The sequence below is a fragment of the Phyllostomus discolor genome, chromosome 14, assembly GCF_004126475.2.
Source record: "Phyllostomus discolor isolate MPI-MPIP mPhyDis1 chromosome 14, mPhyDis1.pri.v3, whole genome shotgun sequence".
NCBI lineage: Eukaryota > Metazoa > Chordata > Mammalia > Chiroptera > Phyllostomidae > Phyllostomus > Phyllostomus discolor.
This window is the reverse complement of record NC_040916.2, coordinates 15,658,778-15,673,556: the sequence shown is the minus strand read 5'-3', so window position 1 is coordinate 15,673,556 and position 14,779 is coordinate 15,658,778. Positions and strand designations below refer to the sequence as shown.

General features: G+C 44.2%; 2 protein-coding genes across 3 annotated transcripts in view; one reads left to right on the top strand and one right to left on the bottom strand.

Moving 5' to 3' along the window:
• ARPC5 (actin related protein 2/3 complex subunit 5) lies at positions 1-8,455 on the bottom strand. The gene is made up of 4 exons (XM_028530922.2): positions 8,088-8,455; positions 5,705-5,777; positions 3,827-4,003; positions 1-1,357 (listed from the first exon to the last, which is right to left on the bottom strand). Exons 1-4 carry the CDS (start codon positions 8,228-8,230, stop codon positions 1,295-1,297), a joined length of 456 nt encoding a protein of 151 aa, XP_028386723.1. The 5' UTR covers positions 8,231-8,455; the 3' UTR covers positions 1-1,294.
• Positions 8,456-8,546: 91 nt separating this feature from the next.
• Positions 8,547-14,779, top strand: part of RGL1 (ral guanine nucleotide dissociation stimulator like 1) — a 218,558-nt gene continuing 212,325 nt past the window's right edge. The window contains exon 1 of one of the 2 annotated variants that reach the window (XM_028530834.2): positions 8,547-9,079. The gene's annotated coding sequence lies outside the window, so the exon portion shown is untranslated. The remainder of the gene's footprint in view (positions 9,080-14,779) is intronic. The other variant, XM_028530836.2, reaches the window with a different exon arrangement.

Genomic DNA, 14,779 nt, shown 5'->3' with positions numbered 1-14,779 from the left:
AATTATTCAACACTGACATTTTATTTTTGGAACTTTATCACTTTTACATAACAAAAGGCAGGTATCAAAAACAGCCAAGAGTTTATAGGATTTCCGCACCAGTTTTCGCGTGAGCCGGTGATTGTGAAACTGGTGTGCCATGTAGACGCTAAACACAGGCTGGGTTCCCTCCCGGTGGCACGGTCGCGCGCGCTCGGGCGGTCTGTTTTGGAGCTACTGGAGAACAACTCTGTAAGCACCGGTCATTTTTCTGAGAACCGATTTGGTTGGTCCACAACAAAGTAAACACTTTTTGCTGTGTGGCATTTTCTTCTCTTAAAAAACACTGAGCGAAAATACAGGATGTGTGTTTGGGTCTGAGCCAAATCTTTTGAGATCCCAATGACCCCGAAGGACACTGAAGACATTTGCAGGGCATGTGAGACACCTCGTAATGTCTAAGGCAGCCGCTTGAATTCTAAGGAAAAGAGCGTTTCATTCAGAGGCTGCCCAGAGTTGGAGCTGCACCACAGTGTCCATGTCCTTTCTGACACGGAGTAGCCTTCCCAGACAGGGCTGTGCTATCGGGACCCAAGTTTGACGCTCACACCCAACAGGCTCTGGTATTTAATAGATACATTTGTGTAGAGCAAGACCCCTTGCTCTGGACCCTGGTGACCACAAAGGAATCGAGAGGCCATGATCGTTGGATGCCGAGGGGAAGCAGCAGACTTCCGCTGGAGGCAGGCGGGGGCGCCGCGGGAGCCTGGGAGTGGCCTTCGCCTGCCACTGGTTCCAGAGACACATTTTGCTTAAATAAGGGGAGTAAGGTCCAGTTTTGCAATGTTAAGAACTGCCAGTCTCTCGAACATATTTTTCATAAGAATCATTTCCTGGCTAGCAATGAGTTAGGAAATTGGCATCAAATGCTCATCAAATTGATCACTATTAGTCAAAAACAAAACCAAAACACACAAAAAAACAGAAAAAACAAGAACCCACCAGCCAACAGGGGTTAAAAATTGCACAATTAAAGTTGAATGTGGATTAGGCTCTATACACACCGGTATATGTATCTCTGAAACAGCTCTGAGAGCACGAAGCACTCCTGCTGGAGAATTCCCTCTATAGCATCCCGGGTTTCATGGAAGGAAAACGGACATGGAATTTTCTTCTGTATAGACATGAGAGAGGAAGCGAGAAGGCAAAGCTGAGAGAGACAGATGCTGCCCACAGGGCCGCGGTGGCATTTGGTTGTTTTGGTCTTTGTACCAGCAACTCCCACACCCGCAGGAGCGATCCAGTTCCCGCTGGACTACACGGTTTTCCTGGCGGTCAGCACGCGGACGATGGACCCCACTCCTCCTGCGGCGAGCGCCTGGAAGCAGACCAAAGGCAGATGTTGACGGGATTGCAAAGAACCAATTCTCATACCAACGAAAACAGTTTTCTTAAAGAAGGTTGTGCGCAGTTACTGATTTCTGAACTCAGTATTTTTCACAGATAGTTCTCAAGCACCTCTTATGCACCAGGCGCTGTGCCTGGCCCTGGGGAAGAGTGATAAACAAAACCTCTGGGGCTCCTGACCCGTGCGCTTACCTCCTGGTGAGACACTAATACCGGACAGTATGCTGTTCTCAGGGTCCAGGGCATAAAGCTCTGGCCTTAAACAGGGGCTCGCACGCACATGCAGGGCATGGATTCTGCTCTTACTCTCAGCAGTCAGGAGGAAGCCAAACTGGGAAAAACCAACCTGAGTCCTATTGAGTCAGCCAGTCTCTGTCTGATTTTTTTCTCCCAAGCTAAACGTTATTATTGAATAGCTAAGACCTTCAGAACTTTTGCTTTACTGTGAAAAACTGGAAGTCATGACTAAGTAGAAATTTGAAGCTATAGTTACCTTGTGTTCAAAGAACACTTACTGAATACCTTTGTGCACTGGGTACTGTGCTAGATGCCGGGGGTGCAAAAGTATGTACAGCACCGTCTGGTCTACTGGGAAGACACACACACACACACACACACACACACACACACACACATTACTATAGTATACTACACCACACCACACTGTATGAAGTGACAGAGCTATGCTTTGGGGGCTATAAAAGCACCGAGGAAGGCACATACCTAGCTTGAGGGTAGAGAGAAGGGTGGAATGGTCAGGTAAGGCTGCCTGGAGAAAACAATACACTAAATGGGCGAGCCGGTGACAGACTGACATAAAGGGTAAGGAGACGCGGGGGCGGAGAGAAGAGCAAGGTGCAGCAGTGCGAGAGTGCGAGGCAGTGAGCGCGTTGCGGGAAAAGGCAGGTCTGGCTGGAGCAGGAGGAGAACAACACGGGACGTGAGGCTGGACTTGCGGGGCTGGACTTCCTTCTTCCAGTGATTCTGCCCAGGGGTGGCCCTGGGCTCTCAGGGGCATTCTGGTGACTGGGCAGAGAACGGACCCGAGCGAGGTGAAACCGGTAACCGGGGGGGCCAGTCTGGGAAGCGACACACAGACCAGGAAAGATGCTGCCCCCCTCCGTTGCACTGAAGATGGGTCTGGGGGGACGACTGGGAAGCACTCAGGAGGTAAGACTGGCAAAGCACTGGTGACTGACGTTAGAAGAAATGGAGAGCAGACCTGTGCCTCGATCTCCCCACCCACCATCAGGAACAGCATCAGCTCCCCTCCCGGTGTCTGCCGGGATCCTGAGGCTGGGCGGGAACTAGGTCACGCAGGTTCTGACGCTGGCTCTCCTTCTGTAAGCTGAGGAGGACGAGGAGGTTTACACGCCTCGGAGAGCTGCTGTGCGGATTAACTGAAACACAATAGCGCAGGGCCCCGCAAACGGAGAGAGTTCCACGGGATGGCCACAGAAATCATCCTGCACACGGGTGCACGGGGCCACAGGGAACTGTTCGCAGTGACGCCGAAACAACCAGGTCTAAACTCGGGGAAATGGGTGTTAGGGTCGCCCTGCCCATCAATACTGGCGCTTTCGTTTGATAGTGTGTGAGGGGGAAAGTGGCCTGGCCGAGGCTGAACAGTGTGTTTATCTTACGCGTGTGTATTTTCACTCAGACACACAGACAACAGCTTCCGAAAAACTGAGTTTTGGGAATGGTAAGATGTTAGAAAGTAACACAAAGCATGCCACTTTTAACCATTCGTACATGTTCATTCTTAAAATTCAGTGGCACTAATTATATTCACAATATGGTACAGACATCACCGCTACCTGTTTCCAGTCACCCAAACAGAAACTCGGTGCTATTAAGGATTAACTATTCTCCCTCTCCCCTTCCCCTGGTAACCTCTGACCTACACTCTGTCTTTATGAATTGGCCTATCCTAAATATTCCACACAAGCGGGATCACACAGTACTTGTCTCATTGTATCTGGCTTATTTCACTTTGCATAATGTTTTCAGATTCATTCATGTGGTAGCATATATCGGAACTTCCTTTTTGGGATGAAACAATTTCTATTTTGTTCCACTATATGTATGTTCCGCATTTTGTTTGTCTGCTCATCTATCTCTGGGTGCTTGGGCTGTTTTTACCTTTGGCCATTGTTAAAGAATTCTTGACCTCTATTATTTCTTTTCTTTTCAAAGATTTGATTTAGTTCCAAGCTCAAGATTATGTTCACTAAACCATAATCATTAGACAAAAATGCTGCCAATCACAATCTCAAGACCAAGGCTAGTAAGCATAATTTCGACTTTCACTTTCATGCATTTATTTGTAATAACAAAGATGTTAACCGAGCAGGCAAAGTGATTACGTAAGAGGCGTCGTCTTTGTCCTGCTGGACTGCGAAGGGCCGGTCACACAGACCTGCGGCCCTCGGCTCACCTTTTCGTGCCACTGCAGCAGCACGGCGCTGCTGTTGTCGGAGGGGCTCTCGAAGCCCTTGTAGATGTACTTCATCAGGAGGTCCACGCCGTTCTTGTCCAAGGACTGCACCGCCTTCTCAATGTCATTGGCTTTAAAGGAGATGAGCACCTTCAGCACGATGCTGCCTGCCCGGTCCTGAGGGTGAACCAATGACAGAACATTGCGATGTGTGTGTATGTGTGTGTGTGGGGGGGTTCGAGTTTTGCAAAGGCCACACTGAGGAAGAGTAAAGACTCAAAGGACACGAAACAGGAGACCTTGGGGATGCCGAGGAAAGTCCTCCAGAGAAAGGAAGGAGCGAGGGCTGTGTGTGTGTTCAAGGGTGGGCACACAGACCCGAGGTGGCTGGCGCACAGTTCCGGGGGAGAGCCGAAGAGACAGTGGGAGTGGCGGCAGGGAGACAGGCCGTGGGAGCATGGGAGCCCCGCAGGCTGCTGTGGGGACTTCGGCCTTATGGTGTTGGAAGATTTGACAAGAACAGTGACATAACCTGCTTTACAGCTGCGCAGGGTCACGTGGCTGCGTGTCGCGGAGCAGCAGCAGCGGGGCTGGGGGGCGGTGGTGCGGGGGACAAGGTAGAAGCAGGGAGACCAGTTAGGAAGTTACTGCAATGCCACAGGCTGGATCTGGCTACCACGGTAGCAGAGGAGGTGGACAAAAGTGGACAGGTCCTCGACATATCTGAAGGTAGAGCTGAAAGGATTTGCTTACAGGCATATGTGATCATTTACCAATTGATTAAATCCAGATTTTAAAAACTGTTCTTTGAACTATCCTTCTGAAATAACTTAATACAACTTAAAGTTTCATGTGTATAGTCAAGAGACAATGGGATGTTAAGATAAAGTGACCTTCATTTATAATGATCTTTTTTTGATAAAACACTAACAGTAAAGTTACTTTTTACTCATTAAGCCAAGCAAAGAGAACACTAAATTTGCCCTTTCAATAATTCATTTCCCCTTCTACTCAAGAGAAAGTAATACTTCCAGCATAATTACTGGCCAGGATTTTACAGAGTGTTTCTACCTCCTACCGTCACCTTCAGTCTGAGGACTGTGCATGACCAATTGAGAAGGTATCCCCCCCTCCAGAGCTAAACCGCACCCCCAACCCTGTGATTAAAAACCACTCATACAAAAGCAGAAGGTGGTACAATGAAAATGTTCATGATGGTCCTCATGACTTTTAAAAACCAAGAAATTTTTCCCCTTATAAATTATAGAGCCTGGATAATTATTGTGCACTTAACCCAGTCATTACCACCATTCAACTAAGGAGACCCTGGGGCTCCCGGGGTGTATGGATAGCCACGGGGAGCGGGGCCAGTGCTCTAGGCTGCTTTTGAAACAAGAAAATACCGAAGTAAACAGGTTCTTTGAAATCAGTGAAAAGCTGTTCCAGGGAAGGTAACTCATACAGCTTTTCAGAAGGGCAATTTGGCAATACCACTTGTATCAAAAGCCTTAAAAATGTGCATTCTAAAATCCAGTGGTTCACTTCTAGGGATTTATGCAAAGGAAATGAGTAATTTACCAAAAATTGTTCGCTTCCGTGCTGTTTATGACAAAAGGAGATTTAGTTTATACATGAACTGCAGTGTATCTATATGCAGCCATTAAAAAAAGATGTTATAGAAATGAACTTTTGGCCAAGGAAAGATGTTCATGTGCACTGCTCTACAACTGAAAAAGCAGGTTATAGAATTCCTTATTTAAAAAAAAATACTCATAGGAAAGTAAACAGTTCAAATACTTGCCGGCCGGGTAGCACCACAGAGGGTTTGGGTGAGAACGCTACGATATCAGTGGAGACTGGCTGTTGGCTGGGACTCACCTTCACCGCCTGACTCTTGGTGTTGATGGGGGGGTTTTTCAGCGCGGCCTGTAGGGCGGCGGTCATGTTTCCTGTGATGGAGGTTAAGGGGGAAGCAGCAAAGCGCAGCCCTCGGGAAAGCACTGTAACTACCAGGAACCACTGATTCTTAAGGCTTCACTTTATGCTCAGAAAGAAACGCCACTGTGGTCACTATGTTCAGTATCGGAAAATTCAACATGTTGGTTTCCAGTATGTCAACCAAAGATAAACCACTAAACACAAAAAAGAACATTCTATTATTATTTTTTTTAAGAATAAAGACCATTTCCCTCCTTGGTTCTAATGATCGAATGAACACCTTGCTAACATCTCATTTTCTAGTAAGACACATGTGGAAACATTATTAATGGATATTTATTTAAAAAAACCCTCTAAAATATGTATCAGAATTTTTAGGACCCAAAATGAAAGAGCCTACCCTCAACCAGAGCATGTTTTTTTATGTGCTTCTAACTGGAAAAATAAAAGATCAAATTTTTGCTACAATTATATTCTATATGAATTGAAATGCTAGTAGATTACTAATCTGAATGATACACAGTACATTAGTAACCTCTCAATACTGATGAAAAGAGGCATTATAGAACATGTAACTCAGTGACTCTTAGGGGACAACTTAACTTTCCGTTTTGGATATTTTCTCCCGTACTTCATAAAGATTATTCAAACCATCTTAGGCCATACCTACTCAATTTAGTTTCCCTTTGAGAGCACCAGTGGGTTGGCATGTATGAAACACGGAAGGCCAATCAGACTGTCAGAATGTACAGCCATTCCCCTAAAAGGAAAACCACACAAAGCTCGCTTGTTCCTCCATCTGTGGGGCCTGACTAGCGTTTGCCTTTCCTGCTCATCACCAGAGTCGAAGAGACAGTAACTGTGCAAGCAGACCCACTCTGTGGGCGCAGCAGCAGCACCGAGGAGCCATCTCGTATCATCTAGAATAAGTTAGCTTCATGAACATCATTCCTCCATCACAAAGAGTGTTTTTGGACAAGAATAATGTTCAGCACTTATTCCCTGAAGCAAAAAAAACCCCCTATGGTTGGTGGTAAGCTGTTATTTTCAGGGTTTAATAAACTTCTAGAGAAGCAGGCCTTTTGTACACTGGCTTGTTTTTAAGACCCCAAACATTGAAGTAGTAAAATAATTCAAAATAGCAACAGCAGATTGTGAAAGTTGTGGGAATCAAAGAAACATCTGTATGTTGGTAAATGTTTAAGGGTGTATTTTAGGTGCCTTTAAGACCAAATATAGCTCCTACCAAATATTGTCACTCATCCATTTCCCCATTATAATTTAATAGGACATTGATGAGGAGGGTCCACAAAGCCTTCCTTATGAATACACTCAAGAATAATTAGAAATGAGTGGATTCAGTAATTGAGAATCTAAAACTACAGCTTTGCTTATTGCAACATTTACATTTCTCTAAAAAAGATCTGATGCTAATGTTCACTTATGAATATTCAAGTATGCAAAAACAAAACCCAGGAACTGGCAGCCACATTTTAACTCAAATGGTAATGATTTCAGACTTATAAAAATGGTTCTGCTTTGCACAAATGGCTAATCTTTTTCTATTTTATTCTTTGGGGTTTATTGAAATATTTCCAGGGACTCTCCACTTGCATTGTCTTCTTTCTAGCCTCCCTGGCTCAGGAGGTAAAGCCCCCAAGCTTTCTTCTCGGAGTTTGGGCAGTTTGTACTCACGCCCTTTCCCTGGTTAACAAATTCTGTGCAACTGCTAGTCAAACACCTTAAAAAAAAAAGCCCCCAGGCTGAAAGGATAGAGTCTCACTAAGCAAACCACCCCATCTCTCCTGGCAAAGAATAAACAGTCCTAAGGCTACCAAAACCAAACCATCACAACAAACACACAATCACTAAAGAAAGATGCCCATTCCTGCCCGACAGAAATGCCTGGAGCTGATGTGACCCCAGTAAACAGCGTTCAGGGAGGAAAACTTCAGCGCCCGGATCAGTCCCGATCAGCCCAGGTGCCTTCCCAGCGCCGCCGGGGCGCGGCCGGCAGAGCCAGTGTCCGGGAGGCAGGACTCCAGGCGCAACCTGAGGAATCGCGGGGCGTGGAAGGTGCGCTGGCAGAGGTGGTACCCGAGGGCGGGCCCCTGGGGTCTCGGGGCGCCCCAGTGAGAATCAGAGAGCCCTGTCACCTCGGAATGGGGGACCCCAAAGACACAGGTTGAAGCCGCCGGCCCCCCGCGGGAAGCTCCGCGCCAGTCCCCCGGGAGGGACCGCCCCCTCACACCCTGCAGGCGCGGGGTCCCGGGGGGGAGGGCCAGGTCTGGCAGCGTGGGGACGCAGGGGAATGCAAGGATATTGCCGCAGGCAGGAGTCCACCTCGCCCTCGTCGGGCCCGGCCTGCCCGTCGCCCCCATCTTCCTCGTCCACGAACTTGTTCTCGTCGTACTCATCCACGTCCACCTTCCGGAACCGGGCCGACGACACCGTGTTCTTCGACATCCCCGATCCGGAGCGGTGGCAAAGGCCTCCTTTTGGTGCTGCTTCTCGCTCAGCGAGCACAGCCCGGCAGGAACCCGAAGCTTGGTGCCTTCACTTCCCTCTTCCGCTCTGGGGCGTCGCCGGCAGCCCCGGCTCGGGCGGTTCTGGGCCTGCGCGCTGGCCACAGTCCTTCCTCCTGAGGTGCTTGCAGTGTTCAAGCCTCCCACGCCGCCCTAGCGCTCCCGGGGGAGCGCGCGCGCGAAGTGGGGAGCGCGCTGGACGCAGTGCGCAGGCGCGGACTCTCTGCAGGAAAGGGGCGGGGCGGAGCTAAGGAGGCGGGGGCGGGGCAGAGGAGGGCACAAAGCGCGGTCGCCAGCAGCGGTAAAAGGCAATTGGTCGCCCGGCCTAGCCACGTGACCCCTGGGGGTTTCCATAGAAACGCTTCTCTGCGGTCCAGTCTCGGGGGTCTTAGGTTGGCTGCGATGGACATTGGAGGCGGTTGGCCTTGGTTTTTGCTTTCACTGCCGCTGCCAACGACCTGTCATCGGGGTCCTGCGTAAGGTCCGGCTGGGCCGGGCTTGCGTGTGAGGTGGGATGGACTGGTTGTCGGACCAAGTCCCCTGCAGTTGGCAGGAGTATGGGGCGGAGTGATGCACTGCCGGGCGCCCAGCATCGTTCCACTTGTCGGAGACATTGCTTCGGAAGGCGTTCTGCTCGTGGCTGCGTGCCCGAGCCGGGAGCCCCTTTCCAGGGGTTGGAACGACGCAGCGCGGCCAGCGGGAGATCCCCAAGGACAGAATCGAAAGGTCGCATCTTATCTGTCAGTGCTGTGTGACAGCACCGCGACGGCACCTGCGGAGCCCGAACTAGGTATCACATCCGTCGGGAGGGAGGGGGAGGTGTCTGGGCAGAGGCCGGGTCGGAGGACAAAGCTGGGGTGAACCTGTGGGATTTGGGGTAGGGTCATCGCTGACATTTTAAACAAGTGGTTATTTGGGGCAAGAGTGCCAGAGAAGCTACAGTAGGGGCGAGTTACGTTCTCCGCTGCTGAGAGGAAGCAAAATGTGTGAGAATTAGTGGACGACCAGACCCTTAAGATTGATATTTGTGATTTAAGATGTATGTGATCCCTCCAGGCCAGCTTTTTATTTTATTTGATATCCCCATTTCTGAGAGCATAGCTCTTAGTGAAGAGGGAAAGGCACTATAACGGAAGAAATGGCAGTTGTGCTGTGAGTATAACACTGAAGTAAAATATTTTCAGAATAAGATGAACTTGGACATTTGGCTGGACACTCAGACGGCTTTATGTTTTCCTGTCATCCTATGAGATCTGGTTTAATTTCACCTCTAGCAGAAGGCCGGCGGTTGCCCTGTTAAGTATTCCCATTCCTGGTTTCCTGTGCTGTTATTGAAAACGGCTCTGGGCTTGTACTGAGTAAATCCTGGCTTGAGTTTGGACTCTTCCACTCAATCTATTTGGTTGAGGCATGCCACTCCCAATTCTGGATCTCAGGTTCCTCACTGCTAAAGTGGGGTTAATAATGTGTACTCAACAAGATTGTTCTGAGCATTAGACTCAGGTAGTGTTTTGAAGCTCTAAAATTCAACATAAATGTGCAATGCATGCTGCCTGGACATTGATTTTGGCACTAATCATATGAATTACTTTGTGCTGTATTGTGTTTTACCTTGTCCCCTGGAAGAGAAGGGAAGATTCTGGAGTTCGAGGCTGTCATGTATTTCTTTTGTGTCTTCCTTTTGGGTCTGGAAGGTACTCAACCCATTCAGGTACTCAATTATTCCTTGGTGAATGAATACAGTGGGAAAGGCATGACAGTTGGAGAAACACATTGACAATAATGAACCAGTAAAAAGAGGGAAAAAAGATCTCAAAATCAAATATTTGTGGGACATATATGCATACATACATACATACATGTTTGTATGTGTGTATATATAGAAAGAGAGACAGAGATGAGAGGCAGAAACAGAGACAGAGAGACAGTGAGAGAATTCAGAATTACCTTCAGGAATTCATCTTTGTTTTCTTGGGAGAAAGAAGCAACACAGCATTTTTCTTTTCCCAATTAAGTTACCCTTCCAAAAGTTGTATCATTTAGGTGATGAAGTGACATTTCTTGTTTTTTATTTTTTTTTAAGATTTTATTTATTTATTTTTAGAGAGGGAAGGGAGGGAGAAAGAGAGAGAGAGAGAAACATCAATGTGTGGTTGCTGGGCACGATGGCCTACAACCCAGGCATGTACCCTGACTGGGAATCGAACCTGCAACACTTTGGTTCACAGCCCACACTCAATCCACTGAGCTACGACAGCCAGGGGATATTTCTTTAAATTAACATTTAAGTTACGAATAAACACGCTGGTAAAAACTTCTCCAAGGACTGTCTTAAGGCAGCAAAGGAAAATTTTCTACCTGTTGGTAGTCTTTATTTTAAAAACTCTTATACCAAAGTATCAGATCATTACTATGGTGAATGGCATTATATAACTAAGACTAAAGATTTTAAAATATTTTTTGTTTCAGTTTTTTGCTAACTTTAGTAAGAACTAAACAATATACTTGTTTGGATGTTACAGAGGATTGTACATTTTGTTCTTCAAAATCAAATTTTCTTTTGAAGAGAAAATTGAACGTTAGAAGCACTATTGAGAACAAATGGAAACAAGGATTCAAGAGCTAATACATCCCTTCTCTTACATTCCTATTCTTTTGTATTAGGTCTTACTGAGGGAATTCCTTTATTGTCTCATTTCAGAACTGAGAAAGGATCCCTGAGTAGAAGTCAACTTAAGGGAATACTGAGGGAAATTTTAAAAAAATTGAGCTGCTCAGGGGTGTAATTGCTTTTGATTGCTCAGAATTTTGCTCTGTATGTTCAGTGTGTTACCTACAATGAATTAATTCTCAGCCACACAATGCACATTACGTTTGAGGTGTCATAATGCCCAAAACATGGCTTTCCAATGCAGTATTATTGTCTTACCATAAGTACCTTGTACATAGTAGGTAACTCACCATTTCTATTTAATGAACTAATAACCTGATAAAATAATTTTGGACTCATGTAGAGACTGCGTATTTTTTGATGAACTCATTCACTACCTCTATAGAGTGTTAGGGGAGGTGGTTTGGTTGTAGGTGGTGGGCACCCAGTGCAGCATGCAGGTCTAGTACCACAGAGACATGTACTTGATTGACACCTATGAGATCCTGTTAGCCAGTGTCACACCAGTAAATTCAGTAAAACATTTCTGTGCGTGAAGAGACCTGTCCTTGATTATGTTTCAATTAGAAAATACGCATTATTCCACTTTCTCGCAAGTTACAACTAGCTAATGTTAACCATGGTACTCCATTCATTTGAGGTAATATTATTCTCCCTGTTTTAATTTTCCAAAGAAATGCTTATCCCTGAAATAAAGGATCCGTAAGGTTTTAGCACTTTTGATTCATTGTGCAAATAACCTGATTTGATTCACTATGAAAGTACAACTGGGTCTGAACTTTCTTGAGGTTAATGCTGCATGATGGGTAGCTTCTTGTCTTCTGTGGGAATGCAAAGAGCATTTAGTCAGAAAGGGTTTTGATAAAGCTATCCTGTAATAGGTTTTCCTTCCCTATGTTTTAAGCCAAGCACTCTACTTCCAGTGCCCTGCTTTTCCCCAGACCTGCCACTAAATACTTCACAAACTGAGACCTTGGGTCTTGCACTGGGGCAGGATTATTTTCTGAAATGGCAGTGAACTCAGTATTATGTGTTATAAATATAAAATACATTTCAGTTCTGGTCATGATGATTTAATTTCATTGTTCTCTAGAAACGTAATTACTACAATAGAAAGAGAGTTGTTAGCATGTTACCCACAGACTGTATTATGGTAAAATGTTTTTACTTAATATCCAAATGAACTGCTTCTGTGTTGAAACCACTACCTTCAAAACTTGGGTTTTTCTTTGTGATTAATTTTAGCCTTACATAATTTTATGATCACACATTGAAGAAGAGTAATAGGATCAACTATTTTACAATAAGACCTTTATTTCTTTATGTATTAGTACTTCAAAGACTAAAAATTTAAATTTGTACTCTTGGGAAAAAATTTTAGTGCTAAATGAAAGAAAGAAAGAATAAACCCTGTGTGTTAAACATTTTTGTGACACACAGAAATGTTTCTATAAGTTTTCTATAACTTTTTACCTGTTTGTGATTATATAAACAGAAGCTATGGATTTAAACATGTATTTCGTCCATATTCTTTTACATTCTGGGGTCTGTTATTAATGCTAACAGTTTTAAGGTTACATTTCTTGTCAGAGTATACAAACATAATTTTTGAGATGATAACTTACATCTTCTCCAATATTAATATCAGATTTAATTTTCTTATCTTGTTGCATTAGCTAGGCTCTCAAAACACTGTTAAAAAATTGGGTGGTAGTATGCTTCTCTTCTTTGTTTCTATTTTAATGGAAATGTTTTTGGTATTTGACCAGCTTATGTTTTCTCTTGCTTTATGAGCTTTAGGCATGATGGCTGAAATTATCAAATGCTTTTTGTGGGGAGCTAATGATAAAAATCACGTAGTTTTTGATTCTTTAATTTATGAATGTAATGAATTATATTTATATATTTTTCTGCACTGAACCATTCTCACATTGCTAGAATAAACTCTACTTGGTTACTATTTTAATAGCTTGCTAGATTTGATTAGTGTTTATTTTGTTTATATGATTTCAGAATCTATAAATCAGATTGGTTCATAGTTTTATTTCTTTGTGGTGTCTTTATCTGGTTTTGCTATTATTGTTAGTCTAGCTTTGTAAGATGAATTGAGAAGATCTCCACCTTTTTTTAACTCTATGCTCTGAAATATTTTGAATAATACTAAGTTGCCATGGTATTTTTTCTTTGAAAATTGTAGATTGTGCTTACAAAATATCTAGGCTTGCTAATATTCTTAAAGGCAGATCTTTGGGCCTACTTATCTTTTGTAGTTATTGATTTGCTGGTTTTCTTTCTCTTTTTGAATCAATTTTAGAATTTATATTTTCCTAGTAAATTATGTATTTCATCTAGATTTTCAACTTATTGGCAAGAAGTTGCAAAAAATATATACTCTTACAATTATTTTAGTTTCTTCCGTGACCATGGCCATATGACTTTTTTCATTGCCACTATTGACTATTAAGCAAAATATTAAAATCAGCATTTTTTCTCCTCCTAACCTGATTGTCGCAAATTCTACAAATATAATTTTACTTCTTACAGAAAATAGTCATCTCAGACTTACAGTTTTGATAGAATTTTAAAGATTTCGCAATTCCTATCCTTTTCTACTATCTATCATCCTATTAATATTTTTTCAATAATAGCAACCACTTGATGAGTGTTTGTTGTTTGTTAGACACTTGGTTAATAAGCTCTTTACTATGCTTACATTATTCAATGAGTAGCTCTACGGCTTAGGAATTAGTGTTCCCATTTCATAGATGAGAAAATTAAGGCTCCGAGAGATTAGGTACCTCAGCCAATAATACTCGGCTGGCAAGTAGCAGAATGATACGGAATTAGGACTGCCAGATTCTGAAGCTTGTGTTTCCATCACTCTGTGGAACTCCTGCTCCGATGTAGGCAAATAGAGCTGAAAGGAACCTTAAAGAGGATGTTCTCATGCCCCTTGTTTTTCAGAGGAGTAAACAGAAACTGCTTGCCTGGGGCCATGTATCGTATCTTTGTGCTTTCTTAACAGCCTCTCATTTAAGGAGGGGCCATATTGGCCTGGACTCATGACCGGCCTACATTCTTCGTCCTAGCCCCAGTCTTAACCGGCCAGTGCAAAAAATGTAACTGCTCAGATGCTTTTCTTTCCTATAGTTCTGGCAACGCTTTGCTCTTTCTAATATACCACTGGTATCCACCACTGATATCCAGTTCATATTTGAAATACTTACCTAATAGGATGATTGGGAGGATTAAGCGAGTTAATACATGTACTTAGAAATACAAGTACTTAGAAAAGTACTTGACATGTAGCTCTTAGTAAATGTTAGGTAGTAATATTATTTCTAATTAGTATAGGTTACCATGTAGCTTTCCTTACTTGGAAATAAGATGAATAACGTCTCATTTTGTGAGTTAAACATTTTGGTTTGTATGTACTATGAATCAAAAAAGAGTCATAAAACTATGAATCAAAAAAGAATCAGAAAACTGTGACAACAGTTTAAAGAGAGGCCAGCAGAACTGAAGTGTAGCTTGATGAAACACCCTTGGGCCTCCTAAACCCTGTCCAGGGGACAGGTGCCCTTGTGTATGTCACGCCATTGAATTTCAAGTGGCAGATGTCCATCCTGGGCAAGCAGAGTCTGTTGGCACTAAACACCTGAATCACATAATGAGCTCCTCTAACGCACAAAGGACACTTCTGACTCTAGTTTGGCTTCTCATGTGGTTTATCCACACGGCATTGCTGGTCAGCTGGACAACTGGACTGTCTGGGTGCACAGCCAGTTGTAAATCTCACTGGAAGTCAGTTGTGTTAGC